Source organism: Limulus polyphemus, unplaced genomic scaffold (genome assembly GCF_000517525.1).
Source record: "Limulus polyphemus unplaced genomic scaffold, Limulus_polyphemus-2.1.2 Scaffold1138, whole genome shotgun sequence".
NCBI lineage: Eukaryota > Metazoa > Arthropoda > Merostomata > Xiphosura > Limulidae > Limulus > Limulus polyphemus.
Window position 1 is genome coordinate 201,337 of NW_013666748.1, and position 15,236 is coordinate 216,572.

At 31.5% G+C, this 15,236-nt stretch overlaps 1 protein-coding gene across 1 annotated transcript in view; it reads right to left on the reverse strand.

The window, feature by feature from the left end:
• Window positions 1–15,236, reverse strand: part of LOC106462305 (adenylosuccinate lyase-like) — a 43,413-nt gene that overhangs the window by 17,527 nt on the left and 10,650 nt on the right. The window contains exons 4-6 of the mRNA XM_013922206.2: window positions 12,022–12,101; window positions 8,164–8,335; window positions 139–185 (exon numbers count right to left, since the gene is read on the reverse strand). Of these exons, the coding sequence (XP_013777660.2) occupies window positions 139–185; window positions 8,164–8,335; window positions 12,022–12,101 (299 nt within the window). The remainder of the gene's footprint in view (window positions 1–138; window positions 186–8,163; window positions 8,336–12,021; window positions 12,102–15,236) is intronic.

A 15,236-nucleotide genomic window follows, 5' to 3' on the forward strand; every position in this document is an offset into this window, starting at 1 on the left:
TAAACTTATATTAAAGTTTTTCTTCATTACCCATTCAAGCCATCTCCAGCCATTATTAGTCTCAAAGTGGGTTCCTCGTCATCGAATTTAAATATACCACCTTTGCTTTTACATTCCTGACTTAGCAGCTGAACTCACCTTTGAAAACCACTCATCTCTGTAACCAGCTCATCAAGTTGTTTCACCTAAAATATAATTTTACTATAACATATTTTCAATATAATAATAGAAACAAATTCACAAGATAATATGAAAATGTGTATAATTTTTGAATCTCCAAAACTGTGATGACTTTTCATTACCAATATCTTTTGGTACTTGTGCAATTTCATCAAGATATTTTGAGGTCTAACATCTTTCAAACTAATTCTTTTAAACAAAGTTCAGGCAGTTTACTCAAAACTTTATACATCTATGAATTTCAAGAGTATGTTACATGAAGTATTTTTATTATAAGCACTGCTTATGAAAAGCAAACATCAAAACTAGTAGTTCAGAAGTTAAAACACTGAACTTTGCAATCTTTCTAAATATATTACATTTTTTTATTCATTAATAGAATTTTATTCCACATGCAAAGTGACTTAAATTTCTTCACCAGCAAAGAATAATCAAAGTCCACAGATCTCAACAAATCTAAAATATAAATAATGGTAATATATTTAGTCACCAAATTTGGATAATATGTCTATGTTTACATGATATAACTTGTAACAACACAAATATAACTTTAGTATTTAATGAGTGTCCACAAAGAAAAGTATGACCCCCTGAAAATGAAGAATTGAAGACAAGGAGCAAGAAATATTCAACAGAGAAGTGGTACCCCTGATGGATATATATGCATCACAGTATCTTTTCACACTGTTTATAAGATTATTGACGAAAAGGCAAAAGAGTATACTGATGTATCAAAGCAATTTCCATATATTGGAGTGTTTTTGAAAGGAGGCTACACATCTTCCTAGAGCATCCTACACATGCTCTATGGGACTAAGGTCAGATATAATGTGCTGACCAGTTCAATCAGATGGTGGTGTGGTCACACAGATATTGGCTGATGACATGTACCGTGTAGATAAGTATTACTGTTTATTAAAAAAAAAAGTTATTTCCTATTGCACCTGCATAATGTCTAACATAAGGGATCCAGGATCTCATCCCTATATCTCCGGCCAGTCACAGTACCACTCTCAAACACACAGAGGTTTGTATGTCCACCCGTGCAAGTTCCCACCCAGACCACGAAACCTTCACCACCTTTTCCATGATCTACATGAGTGTATGCAATGAGTTGCATTGTAGGTTGGGTTTTGACTCATCTTTAAAAAGAACTTGACTATTTGACATGGTGTCCAAGAAACATAACACATCACTTAAAATGCTCCTGTATGTGGTCAAGTAGTGACTGGAACAACACTTCTATTTAGAGTTAACCATTCAGCCTACCAATAGCTCTCCACCTGAGGGAATCTTCTAGATGATGACAGCTACACATTTTGTGCAAATGAGAGTTATTCTAACAGAGTCGAAACTAAAATGATCAAGTTAGCATCAAAATCTTTCTAAAGATGCTAATGTATGTTTTGATGAAACTCACTTCATATTCTTTTGCTAAATGTTGTATCAAATACAAATGTATTTGTGGTTCAAAGTTGGTAATTAAATCTTGTACAATTAAGGTCTCATATGCATTTTTGTTTGTTGCTGAGCTTTTGGTAATCATTGAAAATCCATAATTTGTCTAAAATGTTTGTAATTCAAGTTACAAGACAGTTGTTAACAATTCAGTGACTATATGCATATTGGTTCATTCACCACTTACCTACTCCTTCTTGGGTTTGGATTTTGAGAGACTCGTATGATTAATACCTTATAAGAAAGTTCAAGATCTCAAAGTCCATTTTTTAGGCCTATTGAATTTTCTTGTCCAAGATTTATTTACAGTGTACATGCACACTATACATGTATTTTTAACACAATTTCTATGTACTTTATGATACAAAAGAAACAGAAAAGCTGTAATAAGTGCAGACTTATATGTCATAACAATGAGCAGTTATATTTATTGAAATCTGAATTCACGGGTATGGTTGTAAACATATTATGGCTATGGTTACACAACAGAGAAGTTTTTAGCACCAGTCAATGCACGGGCTTTTCTTACTCCAATTATGGAGTCTTGTCACAGTACATTTGTCAGTGCGCTATCTAGGTGATGTGGTGCCATCCCCAATTTTGAATCGCACAGAGACAACCAGTGGGCAGTAACCTACTAAAAATTTTACAACAAGTGTCCAGCAACAGGCTTAAAAGAACCTTTAAGTGAACATTTGGGATAAATTTAGGAATTTTAGGGTCATTTATGATTTTCTTAGGGTACTCTTTTCAAAACAACTGCATTAGAAACTTACCATTTTTCACACAAATAGCATTAAATTAACTCACAGACATGATTGCATTTGCTTCTTAACCATTTTTCCCTCTGAATCCTAGTCTTCAGCATTGGTTACCATTGCACACTTCATACTTGAAAAACACCAAAAGAAACAACTGATTAGAATCAGTTTATTTATTAAATTTGAATAAAGGAAAACTATAAAAACTTAAATTCATACTCTTTCTATCCTAACAATTAAAAACTTTGTGTATTATAAGAGCTAGAAAATAACTTGTAGGGAGCAAGTGCCTTCAGTAGAACGTCTCTGTTTACTCGTAAACAAACTGTTATTCAAGCAAAACAGCTATCACCTTACCTAGAAACCTTCCAAGCAATATTGCTGTAAATCTTATGCACCATAGTTTGATAACTATAGTAAATTGATAAATCCATCACTGCATGTTTGATAGATGAAATGTTAAAATCAAATTCTGATTTGAAGTCAGGAAACGTGAAAACTAGGGAGCTATCTCAAATGGTCAACTTTCAAAAACACCGAGAGAAAGGACACAAGTCCAATTGAACTCTATTCCAAGAGAGTAGTTAACATAAAATATGAACAAACTGTGAATATAATATTAGAGACAATGACAACAACTATGCAAAGTTGCAAGTCTAAAGTGTTGGTCAGAAATAATAAACTATATGTACGGTAGAAGATAGTGATAATTTTTTCTTTAGGGTCTTTGAAAAACCATACCATATTTTTTTTTACTTCTGGCATTAAGTTCAGTCTTTTCTTTCCTGTTCTTTCAATTTTCTATATGTTAACTTTTCTTCCATTCTTGTTTTTGCTACCTCAATAAGTCCCTCACCATCACATGCTTCATCCAACTTTTTGCCTTTTAAAGCCTTTCATTAGCTCCTTCAAACAACTTTCCTGTTGACTATAGTTTCTCTTTTCTGCCATTACTTATCTCCTAGTTTTTTCCAGCTCTCTGCTAATTTCTTCAAGTTCTATTTGCTCATCCTCTTTCCTTTGTTTAACTTTTTGAATTCCGATCTTTTCAAATTCTTATTGTTCATCATCAAGCTTTTGTTTATACACATCATAAGCATGTCTGCCCTTTTGTTTATACACATCATAAGCATGCCTGCCTACTTCTATAAGTCTTTGTTAGAGGCATTTCTGAAACTTTGCCTTCCAGAAGTTTTACTGCATCCTTCACTATTGTAAATAAGTGTCTTTTCATTTGTAAGCATTTTTTTTTTCAAACAGGCTTCTTTCAACTTCACCATTGCCTTGGTCAAGAAACAAAAATGATTTCACAAGCTTGGCCCAAATAATGTATTTCTTAGATCCAACAGCCATTTTCCTTCGTAAAACTTTATACCATTAGTGATCCACTCAGGCTTTCTGATCTTGCTTTCAGAAATACCTTCTAAGTGATATATTTATCACTCTTCTGCCAACTGTGCATTTTTATGCTCCTGAACCATCTGAGGTATTTTCGATACAATGTTCCAGACTCTTTTAGCACCATTCTCTTCTTTCTGTATTCAAGGGCAAAGACATGGCATATTTCTCAACATATCATTGTTAGACGGGACTTTCTTTTGGAGATACGTGGAAAAATGTGCAAAAATTTTCAATGTGGGAAGATTTTGAAGTTCAGGCTTCTTTTGCAACAATGATTGAGTAAATTCCTCAATTTCCATGATAGCTAATTGATTGTCTGCTTTTCAACATCAATGAATACCAAGCACTGATATCACACAGCTTTTCAAAAATCTGAGTATGAAACACTTGAGCATACTTGATGTTTCTGAATATAGAAATACTCTTGCTGAAACATCTTCACAAGTCTCTCAAAGAGAGAATTCAAACTCAGAAGAAAATGAATTTGTGCCAATGTTGGTGTCTTCAGCAGCCAACAAATACAAAGATACTGTTCATTCTTATCAATAAATTTGGTTGTTTTGTTGCCCAGAGCTTTAATTCGCAGGACTGTCAATAAATATTCAAGTACACAGTCCACTGGAGAGCTGGTATTATTGTTATCAAGTTCACGTTCCTCTTGCACCTTCTCTTTTGCAAGTTGATGAATTAAAGAAGTGGGGGAAGATAAATTTCTAATTCCTCTGCATTTCCATCATACACTTTTGGACCCATAAAAAAGGAATAGTGTTACAGGAAATGAGAGACATTAAACCTGAAGGGCCTGACGATATTATTTCCTCATTGACCTAGTTCCCAACTGTCTTATTTACATTAGGGCCAATTTGTCCCCAGGTTAAAAGCAAGTTACTAAGTGGAATCTGGAAAATGCTGGCTTGTAACACGTCTAATTCCTTTCTAAATATCTGCACCCTTTGTAAGACCAAACATCAAGAATTGAACAAAAACTTCTCATTTCTGATCTGATAAGATCATATCTAATATAAGGTAAGAAATCTTAGTTCTACTCACCTTAAAGTTCTCTATGGAAACATTTTTTGAAACAACTGTGCAATGCCATCAAATGAAGAGTAGGAATAAATGCTGTGAGCAACTTTCATGTTTTCGAAAAAACTTTCGTTTGTGTGACATACTATCTGATACTTTGATCCACATCTACAAAACATGCTTACTTCTCCTTCTGACATAGCTGACGAGCACCGTGTCTCACTAGCATTAGTACTCCCACTACTGGAGCCATCAGATAGGGTTTTCACAATGAAATATTTATCTTTTGTGCCAAATTTAGCTTTAGCCAAAGTCTAGTGTTTGAATCTTTTAAAGTGCATAATAACTTGTTTAAATCTAAAGTTTTCAACAAGGAATGATTTTTTTTTAGAATATGAAAATCCTTTTACTGAAGAAGTATGAATTTCCCACTTTAAATCCCTGTGAATCACTTTGTTCAATCCATTAGTAATAAGATTTATTTGTCCATGCGGTATTTTGCATGAATATGTTTCAACATCCAAGCTGTAATTAAAGGTCTCCATACATAATCTCAAAAACAACACTTACTTCAACAAACAGTAAAAACAATCTCTCAGCAAGTAGCTACACTAAAATCACTGGTCATCCCTGTATTTCAATAGAAAACTTAGTCATAGACAAGACTGTTTTTTGAGAGATTTCACTTTACCATTAAACTGGTAAGGCAAAGTGCTACAACTTTCTTACTCAGACCTAGGTACGAGTGGAAGTAGCACTACTACATTCCCTCCATTGTTCTTCATTGTGAATATTACAGAAACAATTCTATTTAATTATTACTTACCACATTAAAAGAGTAGATATGTAACTATTGGTATTCATTTTTGAAGTGTGCTGATCACCAAAGTGAAGATGAGGATTCATTGGAATAACTGGCTGGAAACAGAATCTGCCAAAATACTTCACTGATTAAATGGATATTTAAAAGAAACATGTCACAAACAATTGTTTATATAATTCAGTTTCTTGGTAAGAGATATACAAAATTTAGGAATTATTCAAAAAATTAGTGCTTTTTTAGAAAACTACTACTTTTTTTTTTTTTTACCATTTTTAGGAGTTTTTGCAAAATCCAAAATATCTAGGAATTTAAGGACACTTGAAAGCCTGCAATGTAAATAAAGAAGGGTTACTATTTTAATATATAGAAGTGGAGATCATGACTGCTGATTGCTGTTTGACACTATAGAAATAAGGCAAATGAGTGCAAACCTAGCCTAGTATCAATCTAGTTTATAACTACACAAGTGAATTAAAGTTAACCATTGTATTCCCAAAGCAACTCAATCAATTAGAACTTCTATAAGGAAATAAGAACATTAATATTTTTAACTACAACCACTGGGAACAAAAGCTATAAAGACTTAATTAAGCCAGATGCTTCTTACCTTTTTAATATAATTCAATGTAATTTCTTTTAAGGTGCAAAACAGTAATTAGGCCTAATGATCTTGTTCAATTTTATCATCTTCCCAGAAATTAATGTCTTAATAGTTAACAAACAATCCTACTAATTTACTACCTAATGTATTTGCTTGACACTATACCAACAGGGCAAACAAATGTAAGCCTACTTTAGTATAAAAATAGGACATTATAAGTAAATTGATCCAAGTTGACTATTATACTCTCAAGTTGATTTGAAATTAAATAAAAAAATAAAATTCTGATGCTTAGCTTTCAATTATCTTTACTCTTCAGTGCTCTCTAACAATTGATAAATATAATTACTTTTTAACAGATCAAGATCCCTTCTGTGACAATGGTCTTGCAATAAGAAATCAGACTTAAATGGAACCATTTTGATTTCAAACAATGTGAACTAAGTAACAATCTTACAGAAAAACAAACAAAATAATCTTTACAAATACACCAAAAAATATGTATATATCATTAACATTAATAGGTTTATCTTGCATTAAGCCTACTTTAGATTTTCTGTTGTGTTTAGGCAGTTCTATGGTTAATCCATGCTGAAAATGCTCCTCACATATTCTACTATCTTTTGTATCGGACACATAGTTCAGTATCTGGTCAATGATGAGCTTCACTGGAAAACTGTCCAGTGCTTTCACATTATTCACTTTAGCAATTTCTTTTATCTCAAAGTATGCCAGTACTTCAATCAAGCTTGTTATAAGCTCTGATATCAAATGTAAGGTACTGAAGTGAGACATAAGCTGTCTTAAATGTTCACAGGATCCATAGGAAAATACAAAAGGTTTCACATCAGGAATTTGAGTGATACCTTGTTGTCATTAGTAACTCCTTCACTGCCACATTTATAGATAAAGAACTCTCCCAGTTCCAGGTATGCAATAACAAAAAGACACAAATTTTAATATTTCATTAATTATTTGAAACTTGAAATTAGTAATCTTTGGGAAGTTTGAAGGGGAATATCATGTTTCCATGCTTGTAGAAAATTCTAAACTCTTATGGAAGTGCTTTGTATTTTCCCATAACAGTGAAAGAGTTAAATACCAACTGTAATACAACGGTATTTAATGATAACCAAATTACTGCAAAAGTAGCTTTCCACGTTATAAAATAAATAAAAATTATGTTTCTACAACTTTTTTATTAACTTCTACTTGGATTAAAATTTGTTGATTTTGGTACACTATTTTTTCTTTCATATCAAAGGTTCAATAGTGTGTGCATTGCCATAGGAAGCAATTTTGGAGTGATCAGACCATTTCTAGGGAGGGTCTGGAGACATGCCCCCTCTCCAGAACATTTTTGAAAATTTAATACTATGAGATTGAATCTTGAGCCATTTTGTCTACAAATGCTACATACACACAATATAATGTATTGAATTAAAAGAAGAAAGTTTTAACACATAAGTCATAGCTATACATGCCATGAAACAGTAGTTAGGCCATGGCCTGACTGACCTTACCACTTCCTATGGCCCTGGTGTGTGAAAAAACACAAACACAATTTATAGCCATTTGTTTATAATATGCATAGTATTTGTACAGACTTTCAAAAAAAAAGAGGAATATTCTACAAGATGATACTCAGAAATATTTTTCTTTTCCTTCTTCCTTACTGGGCAAAATTAAGTTTATGTATATTTAGATTTTCACCCACTTGGCTTGCAGTAAATTGAAGAGTATAAAATTTTGCTGTACACAACATTAAACTAAATATCAGCTAAAACAGTATCATACTTTTTGAAGTTACTTAACCCATAACTTGTAATGACCTACAAATTATATGTCTAGATTCTAAGTGTTTTGTGACCTTTTTTTTTTTATTATGAAGAACATTTAGTCATACTGTATACCTTTTCTTCATTTCCTTCAAATAACTGCAAAAAACTGGCCTGTGTCCCAGTTGTTCCTTTGACACCTCTAAATTTCAAGTTATTTCTAGCTCTTTCCAAGTTTTTCAAATCAGTTAGCAGGTCCGCAACCCACAGACATGCTCGTTTTCCAACTGTAGTTAGCTGCGCTGGTCTTTGGAGATAACGATAACTTAACTTAGAAAAATAAACAAATTCACATTTACAGAATAACAGAAGGTTGCTCAAGTTCCAACCATGGCTAATAGAAGTAAAGGAACAAAAAATATTAGTATATTTAAATAGATGACTGCTAGGTTGAAAAAAAAGTACTTTTCATTTGAGGCATTACTGGATATTTCTTGAGATGCTATATTGCAATTTCATTCTTTTTTAATCAATAGCATTTACATATATAACAATCAGTGTATAAAAAGGCTGTTAAACTGTTTAACCTTTTTTATAGGCTTGTGACTTTGTGTTTAATGTTGAGAGAAACTGATCATAGATGAAGAGCCATTTCATCCACATAGGCTTAGCAGAATTAAATTCCATGATATGGTACACATAATCCTACATTGTAACAATATATATATATAATTTCACACATCTTTTTGGCACCAGTTTTGTTGGTACAAATATATTTTGTTTAACAGGATATTCAATGCTTTAAGCAATTCTTCAAAGTTTTTAAGATTTACAATTTCAATCTGATCATTATGAGACATTATTTACCTAAAGCTTATAAGCTTAAAAATATACACGTCCTTATAATATCAATTTTCTGGGGACCTTCAAATCGTAAAATTTTCATAAAGTTACCAAAGTTAGAATTTTTCTGGTACTGAAAATTTCTTTGCTTTAACAAACAAATCTTTCCCAACATACACACAGTAATTATAAAAGTAACAGACTCATGGAACAAAAATACTGTGCAGGCAGGTGCTTGTATTAAAAAGATAGCTTGAGTAAGAAAAATAAAATAAAATCGCCAGACAAACCATATCCAACTTGTTTTTGTATTTTTTGCTGCTTTTCCATACTGGTTCTGTTCTGGATTTCTGTACCTACTATGAAAGTTTCCTATCCATGTATATGTATTCATTATTCAGTAATCCTTCTCATAATAGAAGTGTTCACTTTTACCATATAATTTGCCGGCTATATTTTAAGTTTCCATATGTTATTTCTCTCAATAGCAAAATTTTATGACTTGGTTTACATATATGGAGTTTGATTAGTGCCAAATTTAAACTAAATGGTTATTAAAAGACACTGTTGTTAATACGGTAAATAAATTCTACAATCTCTATACTGGTGTGCATCACTGAATGCCATTTTGTTTATTATCAGTGTAATATAGTTAGTATTTAAAAGTAATATGGATATTCATATAGTGATATAGAAAAATTACCAATCAGCAATTAACTTATTTAGCCAAAATTATTGTTCTTCATAAACATGTCTTTCTTATTCAAAAAAATTAGCTTGTTTCAGAATATTAATCTATAGCTATTCCTAATTTTGAATAATAGACTAGAGGGAAGATAAAAAAGGCAATTTTGGGCCACCTTTATTTGTTCAAATAGTGGGATTTGACCATCACTCTTGTATCACACTCATAGCCCCAAGTGTAGAGTATGTTTTTGTAGCAAAAGACTGTTAACAATGAATTTTCAGATTCACATACTGGTGCATTTTAACCATTCTAACTAGGCCTAGTCCTGAATAAAAAATTATGAACTGTCTATATACACGTAAGAGTTAGATGAAACTAAACTTCTACATTTTAAGCCTTTTTTTTTCTTTTCTTATTAGTGAAAATAATAAAAATACTAACAGGGTTAAACATTTTAAAGCATTTTAGCTTTTCTTTTACTTGGAATGATGCTATTAGAAATGAAAAAAGCCAATGATCGTAGGTGAATGCAGCATGTCTCTGCCACGCAACCACAACATGGCCAATTTTGACACTAGAAAAATCAAAAAACTGTCTAAATCACTGCTCAGGACCTGCAAGAAGATATCTTTGTTACAAATCCAAAGTAAGTTGGTTGACATACACATGAATAGTTCATGAAAACTCCAAATTGTGCTTTCCTTGCTGAAAATTTGAGCAAAAGACAAAAATTCCAACAATGTTTCCAATTTCTGTTTGGGACCTGTAAAACAAAAAAGTATCTTTGTACCAAATTCCTTGTAAATTAGCCACAATATGGTAGAGTAATTGTCAAAAATCCCTTAAAATTATGCTTTTTGTGGCATCTAGATCTCGCTATAATTACTAAAAATGGGAAAGTCCACCATTTTTGTTCGTGAATGTGTGGAACCTTAAAAAGTATCTTTATACCACATTCCATGTAAATTCGTCCAAATACAGCCGAGTAATTAACCAAAAACCCAAAATTATACTTTTTGGTGAGCTCTGACTCCCCTAAAAAAAAAAACTCATAATAATCAATTCCAACTTTCTATAATGTCAATGTGTTGAGCACATGAAAACCTATATTTATGCCAATTTCCATTTTGCTTGCTGTATATATGACTACATAGGAGCCCAGTTGTTTGACCTTTCACCCCTTAAAAATCCTCAAAAAGGCCTAAATAAAAATAAAATAAAAAAGGTGTCCGGATGTATTAAACCAAGGTATAACTCTACCAAGTTTTAAGTCAATCTGCCAAGAAATGAAGGAATAACAGTCAGCTGAAAAGTGTTTGGAAGAATAAAGAAAGAAAAAAATAATAGAGGAAACAACAGAAAAACAGTATGTCTCTCTCTACAGAAACATAACAAAAATAATCATGGGGTTCAAACATTTTCAATAATGTGAATTTACTACATTTTATGCCTTTTTTTAACTTGAAGTTATCATAAGATGTAATCTTAAATGCTAGTTTATTACTCTTAATCTAAATTTATTAATACTTTGTTCACTAAATGATAAAAAAAAACTGCTGATTTTTATATTCAATAGTTTTGAGTTTGAGAATATCATGATGAGGGTAATTTTCAATTAAATTCTGAAAAATTCATAGCTGAACAATGAATATAACTATGGCAAACATGTAATAACTTGGAGAGCTTTATGGAAACACAAAATTAGAACTGTTACTAATAACAGAAACAAATGTATTTAATAAGTAACTCTGCAATCTGTCAAGTTTACTAGTTGCTTCAAATAGAAAAATTCAGTAAATCTCGATGAAGCTATTTATTTAACATATGTATGTTTTTCCTGATGATTGTTAGTACAGTTCACTTATGTTTCTTTTGCACATTTGTTACTTTAAAGATGTAATGGGATTACGTTATTTGGTAAATTGTAACTTGTAGATTTATATTTGATGCCTCAGATTTTTCTGGCAAAAGTACTTGGAAACAGAGTAAGCCTAACTTTCATGTTTACTGCAGCATTTTTAGGGATTTATGTGTTTAAATTCAGTCTTAAGTAACTTGAACTTACTGCAACTTTTGGGGCTGTTTAAACATAGACCTAACTTTCACAATTTCTGTCATTATCTTATGGTGTATTTCTTTAATATTTTCCCAATGTTTTTATATTATTAACTGTTTATTTGGTTAAGTGGCAGTAAATTCATTTTTTTATGTTTAAAAGAATAAATTTCTATATTTTTTTACATGTCCCCCTCCTTATTTTAATTCTTAAAAAGACACTTAAAATTTCCCAGATTATTATTCTTAAATGTACAATATATCCAAGATCTTTTACTTATTTTGCTAAGAGGAGGAGGGAATATGGAAGTATCTCTTGAAACAGTTTATGATAAAATGGATGAAATACATGTACTTCAAACAGAGTTAGGCCCAAAAACTTCACAAATGAAATAGGAAATACTTACTGCATGTGGGTGAAACCGAGAGTTGGAAGAAAACGATAGGTTTCTGCAAATTTCTCAAGACAATGTATACATCGAGCTAGCTATTAAAATACAAAAGAAAAGAAAGATATATTATAAAAGTGCAATATACTCTACCAATCAATAGGACAACACACAGCCAGAAAACTACTAGGAACAGCAGTACGACTAGAGACAACAGGTCTCCACATGAGGTGTCAGCACCTTTTGGCACAACCCCCAAGATTATCAGCTGATACTCCACACATATTTCCAAATTCGGATTTTTTTATTTCAAGGTGCTTAGAGGTGAAATTTTAAAATTTATGCAAAAATGTACGTTTACTGTATGGATGCAGAATTTGTGCAGGGTTTCTAAAAAATGTATACCATAAATGCACGATCAACTACAATTTGCATACATGCATTTTCCTACCAGTGGCAACAAACAAGACAATAAAAAAATTCTGTACACAGCTTCTCCATTCCCTCCAACCACATTGTATCTAGAATGACTTGATTTGTGGATGGTAAAAACCAGTCTAGCCTATAGATGTTATTTTCATGTTTATAATTTTAATGTGTCATAATCTGAATGACTTTGAAAATTTGTAAATTCCTTTGGAAAGTCTGATAAAACAATTCACACGAGTAGTCACTACGCAAACACGTGTTATAAGGTGATGGATGCGTCTAAAAATATAAAGGCCTAGATAAATTTCACCCTAGGCTGAGTTTAATTATTCTGAGTGATCTATCTTTAAGAGCAGTTAATTGATACAAATTAGTCAAAATGAGATTAAAAAAACCTTTTATGCAAAAATACACACTGACATACTTTTATATTTTAGATATCCCGAAAAGTTTAAAAAAGTTAGGTTATTTGCTTTATGACTTTTCTGGGAAATTGTTTGTTTCTAACAAGCTAATTGTGAAGTAAACTGTACTGTGACATTGACAAAGAAATTTTTAATGCTTATGGTGAACTTTTTCTCAGTGATATTTAGTGCCGGGCGGCAGTAGTCACATTGCACAGGAGTGTTGGGCAAGTTGAACAAGTTCTGGGTGGCCCCACCCAACACAGTTACAACCCTGAATCCAACTTCTATGGCCCATTCACAGTTCTAGCTAGTATATGGCTGACTCAAGTACGAGAGAAAAAAACAGCAAACTTTGATTGACAACAATTGTATCATGTGAAATGTAAGAACTACATAATATATATATACTCAATTTTGTATTTATCCTTGTGTATGATTTCTGAAAAATTGTACAAGTGAGTAAGTAGTGTTTTATGTATATAATACAACTGTGACACACTGTAGATGAGAAATTCGCTATGGGATAAAACACAATATTGGCCAAGTCATTAATGTTAAAAATGAAAATCTGGAGCAGAAGTTTAAGAGAGTTAATTAGTCTGTGAAAGGTTCAGTGTTAGTTCCTTTAAATACTATCAGTGAATGTTTTGTATTATATTAGTTATTTCTTACCTTTAATGAACATTAGGTAATTTTACTTGTTTATACACACATAGACATGCAAGAATGAAAAATGTATTGAGGCAGCCAAAATTAAATTCAGATCTATATATATATATATATATTTAAAAAATGAAATTTTATACCTAATAATGGAATAAATATTGTCAATTATAAACTGAGTAATACGATCATCTCAAATACTGTAACAACATTTTCGTTTAGCCTGTTTGAAAGCAATTTTGAAAATGCAAAAAACAATTTAAGAAACACAATCTAATCATTATCAAATACAGAAAATATGGATACACAATAAATATATTATTACATTGAGGTTGAGAAGTAGTCAAAATGGATGAGTTTTTCTACAGTCTAGTCTTATAGGTTTTTTTTAGCATAATTGATTTAAGGTGCAAGTAATTTAGAGAAGAAACATCAGATGGCATAAACAAGGGCAGACCTTAGAATGTTGCAATACTGTGTTAAAATGTTTAGCGGATATGGTGTGTTTCCAAGCTGATTTTGAAGAAGGAAGGTAAATTAAGCCTTCCTCAAAGGCAAATTGGCCATAGAATACTAAAATCTATTAATTTAATCATAGAAAAATAGTTGTTACCACAGAGAATGCATTTCTAATAAGAAGCACTGTAAACATTTGACAACAAAGGTTAGAGCAAGAGAAAATCATCATAGACAAGAAAAATAAAATTACTTTTGCAAATTTGTAAGTTTATATATATAGTTCAGTTTAAGTCAAATCTCTTTGAAAATTTCACTCTAAACATGTGAACTAAAGTTTAAAAAAGTGAAAACATTATTAAGTCTCTTTTCTTATTCTCTTTTAAACTTCTTCAAATTGGTGATCTGTGCATTACTACCACAGACTGCATGTTCTTGGTCTTCGACCCTCTTAATACAGACAGGTCAAAGTGTGCATGTCCCAACTTTTTAGAGAATTACATTCAAAATTTAATTAAATTACTTTATTATCATTGTATATGAATAAACTTGGTATCAAAATATAGTTACATGGGCATCCACAGGGGGAAAGGGAGTAATTATGATAGTTACGGGACATTGTATGCTGTTTGCATATTACAATTTTGTGTTCTTAGGTGCATTATTTAATTAAATAAAAAATTATTCAGTGTGGTTGTACCATTAGTATAAAAAGTAGACCTAAGTGTCATCGACAGTTGACAACAAAAAAAAAAAACGAGAAGATCCAGGTAAGTACAATATTTTGTATTTTGTGTATTCTTTATTTATTATTATGAAAGTAACTGTAAATGTAAAAATGTATTAGGTTAAATTAGGTAAGATAATGAAAACAATAATAATAAAAATACTTCACAAGGTATGCTCACGAGCAGCTTGGGCGTTACCTCATTCAATACAGTAACTTGAACTGCACGTTTACTGAATTATTCAACTTGTGTGGAGGGATAATTAGTTACACACATTTCAAAGGGCAATGAAACAAATATAATTAAGTACAAACAGCTGTACTGTCATGAGATTTAAGCTACTTAAAATAAACAATTGTAGTTACAATTTGCAGTCATTTTTAAAGAAAAAAAGGTAATTTAGATTTATTTCATGTTTTTTATGGTGGTTATGAGGTTACCTCATTCAATACAGTAACTTGAACTGCACGTTTACTGAATTATTCAACTTGTGTGGAGGGATAATTAGTTACACAGATTTGAAAGGGCAATGAAACAATTATAATTAAGT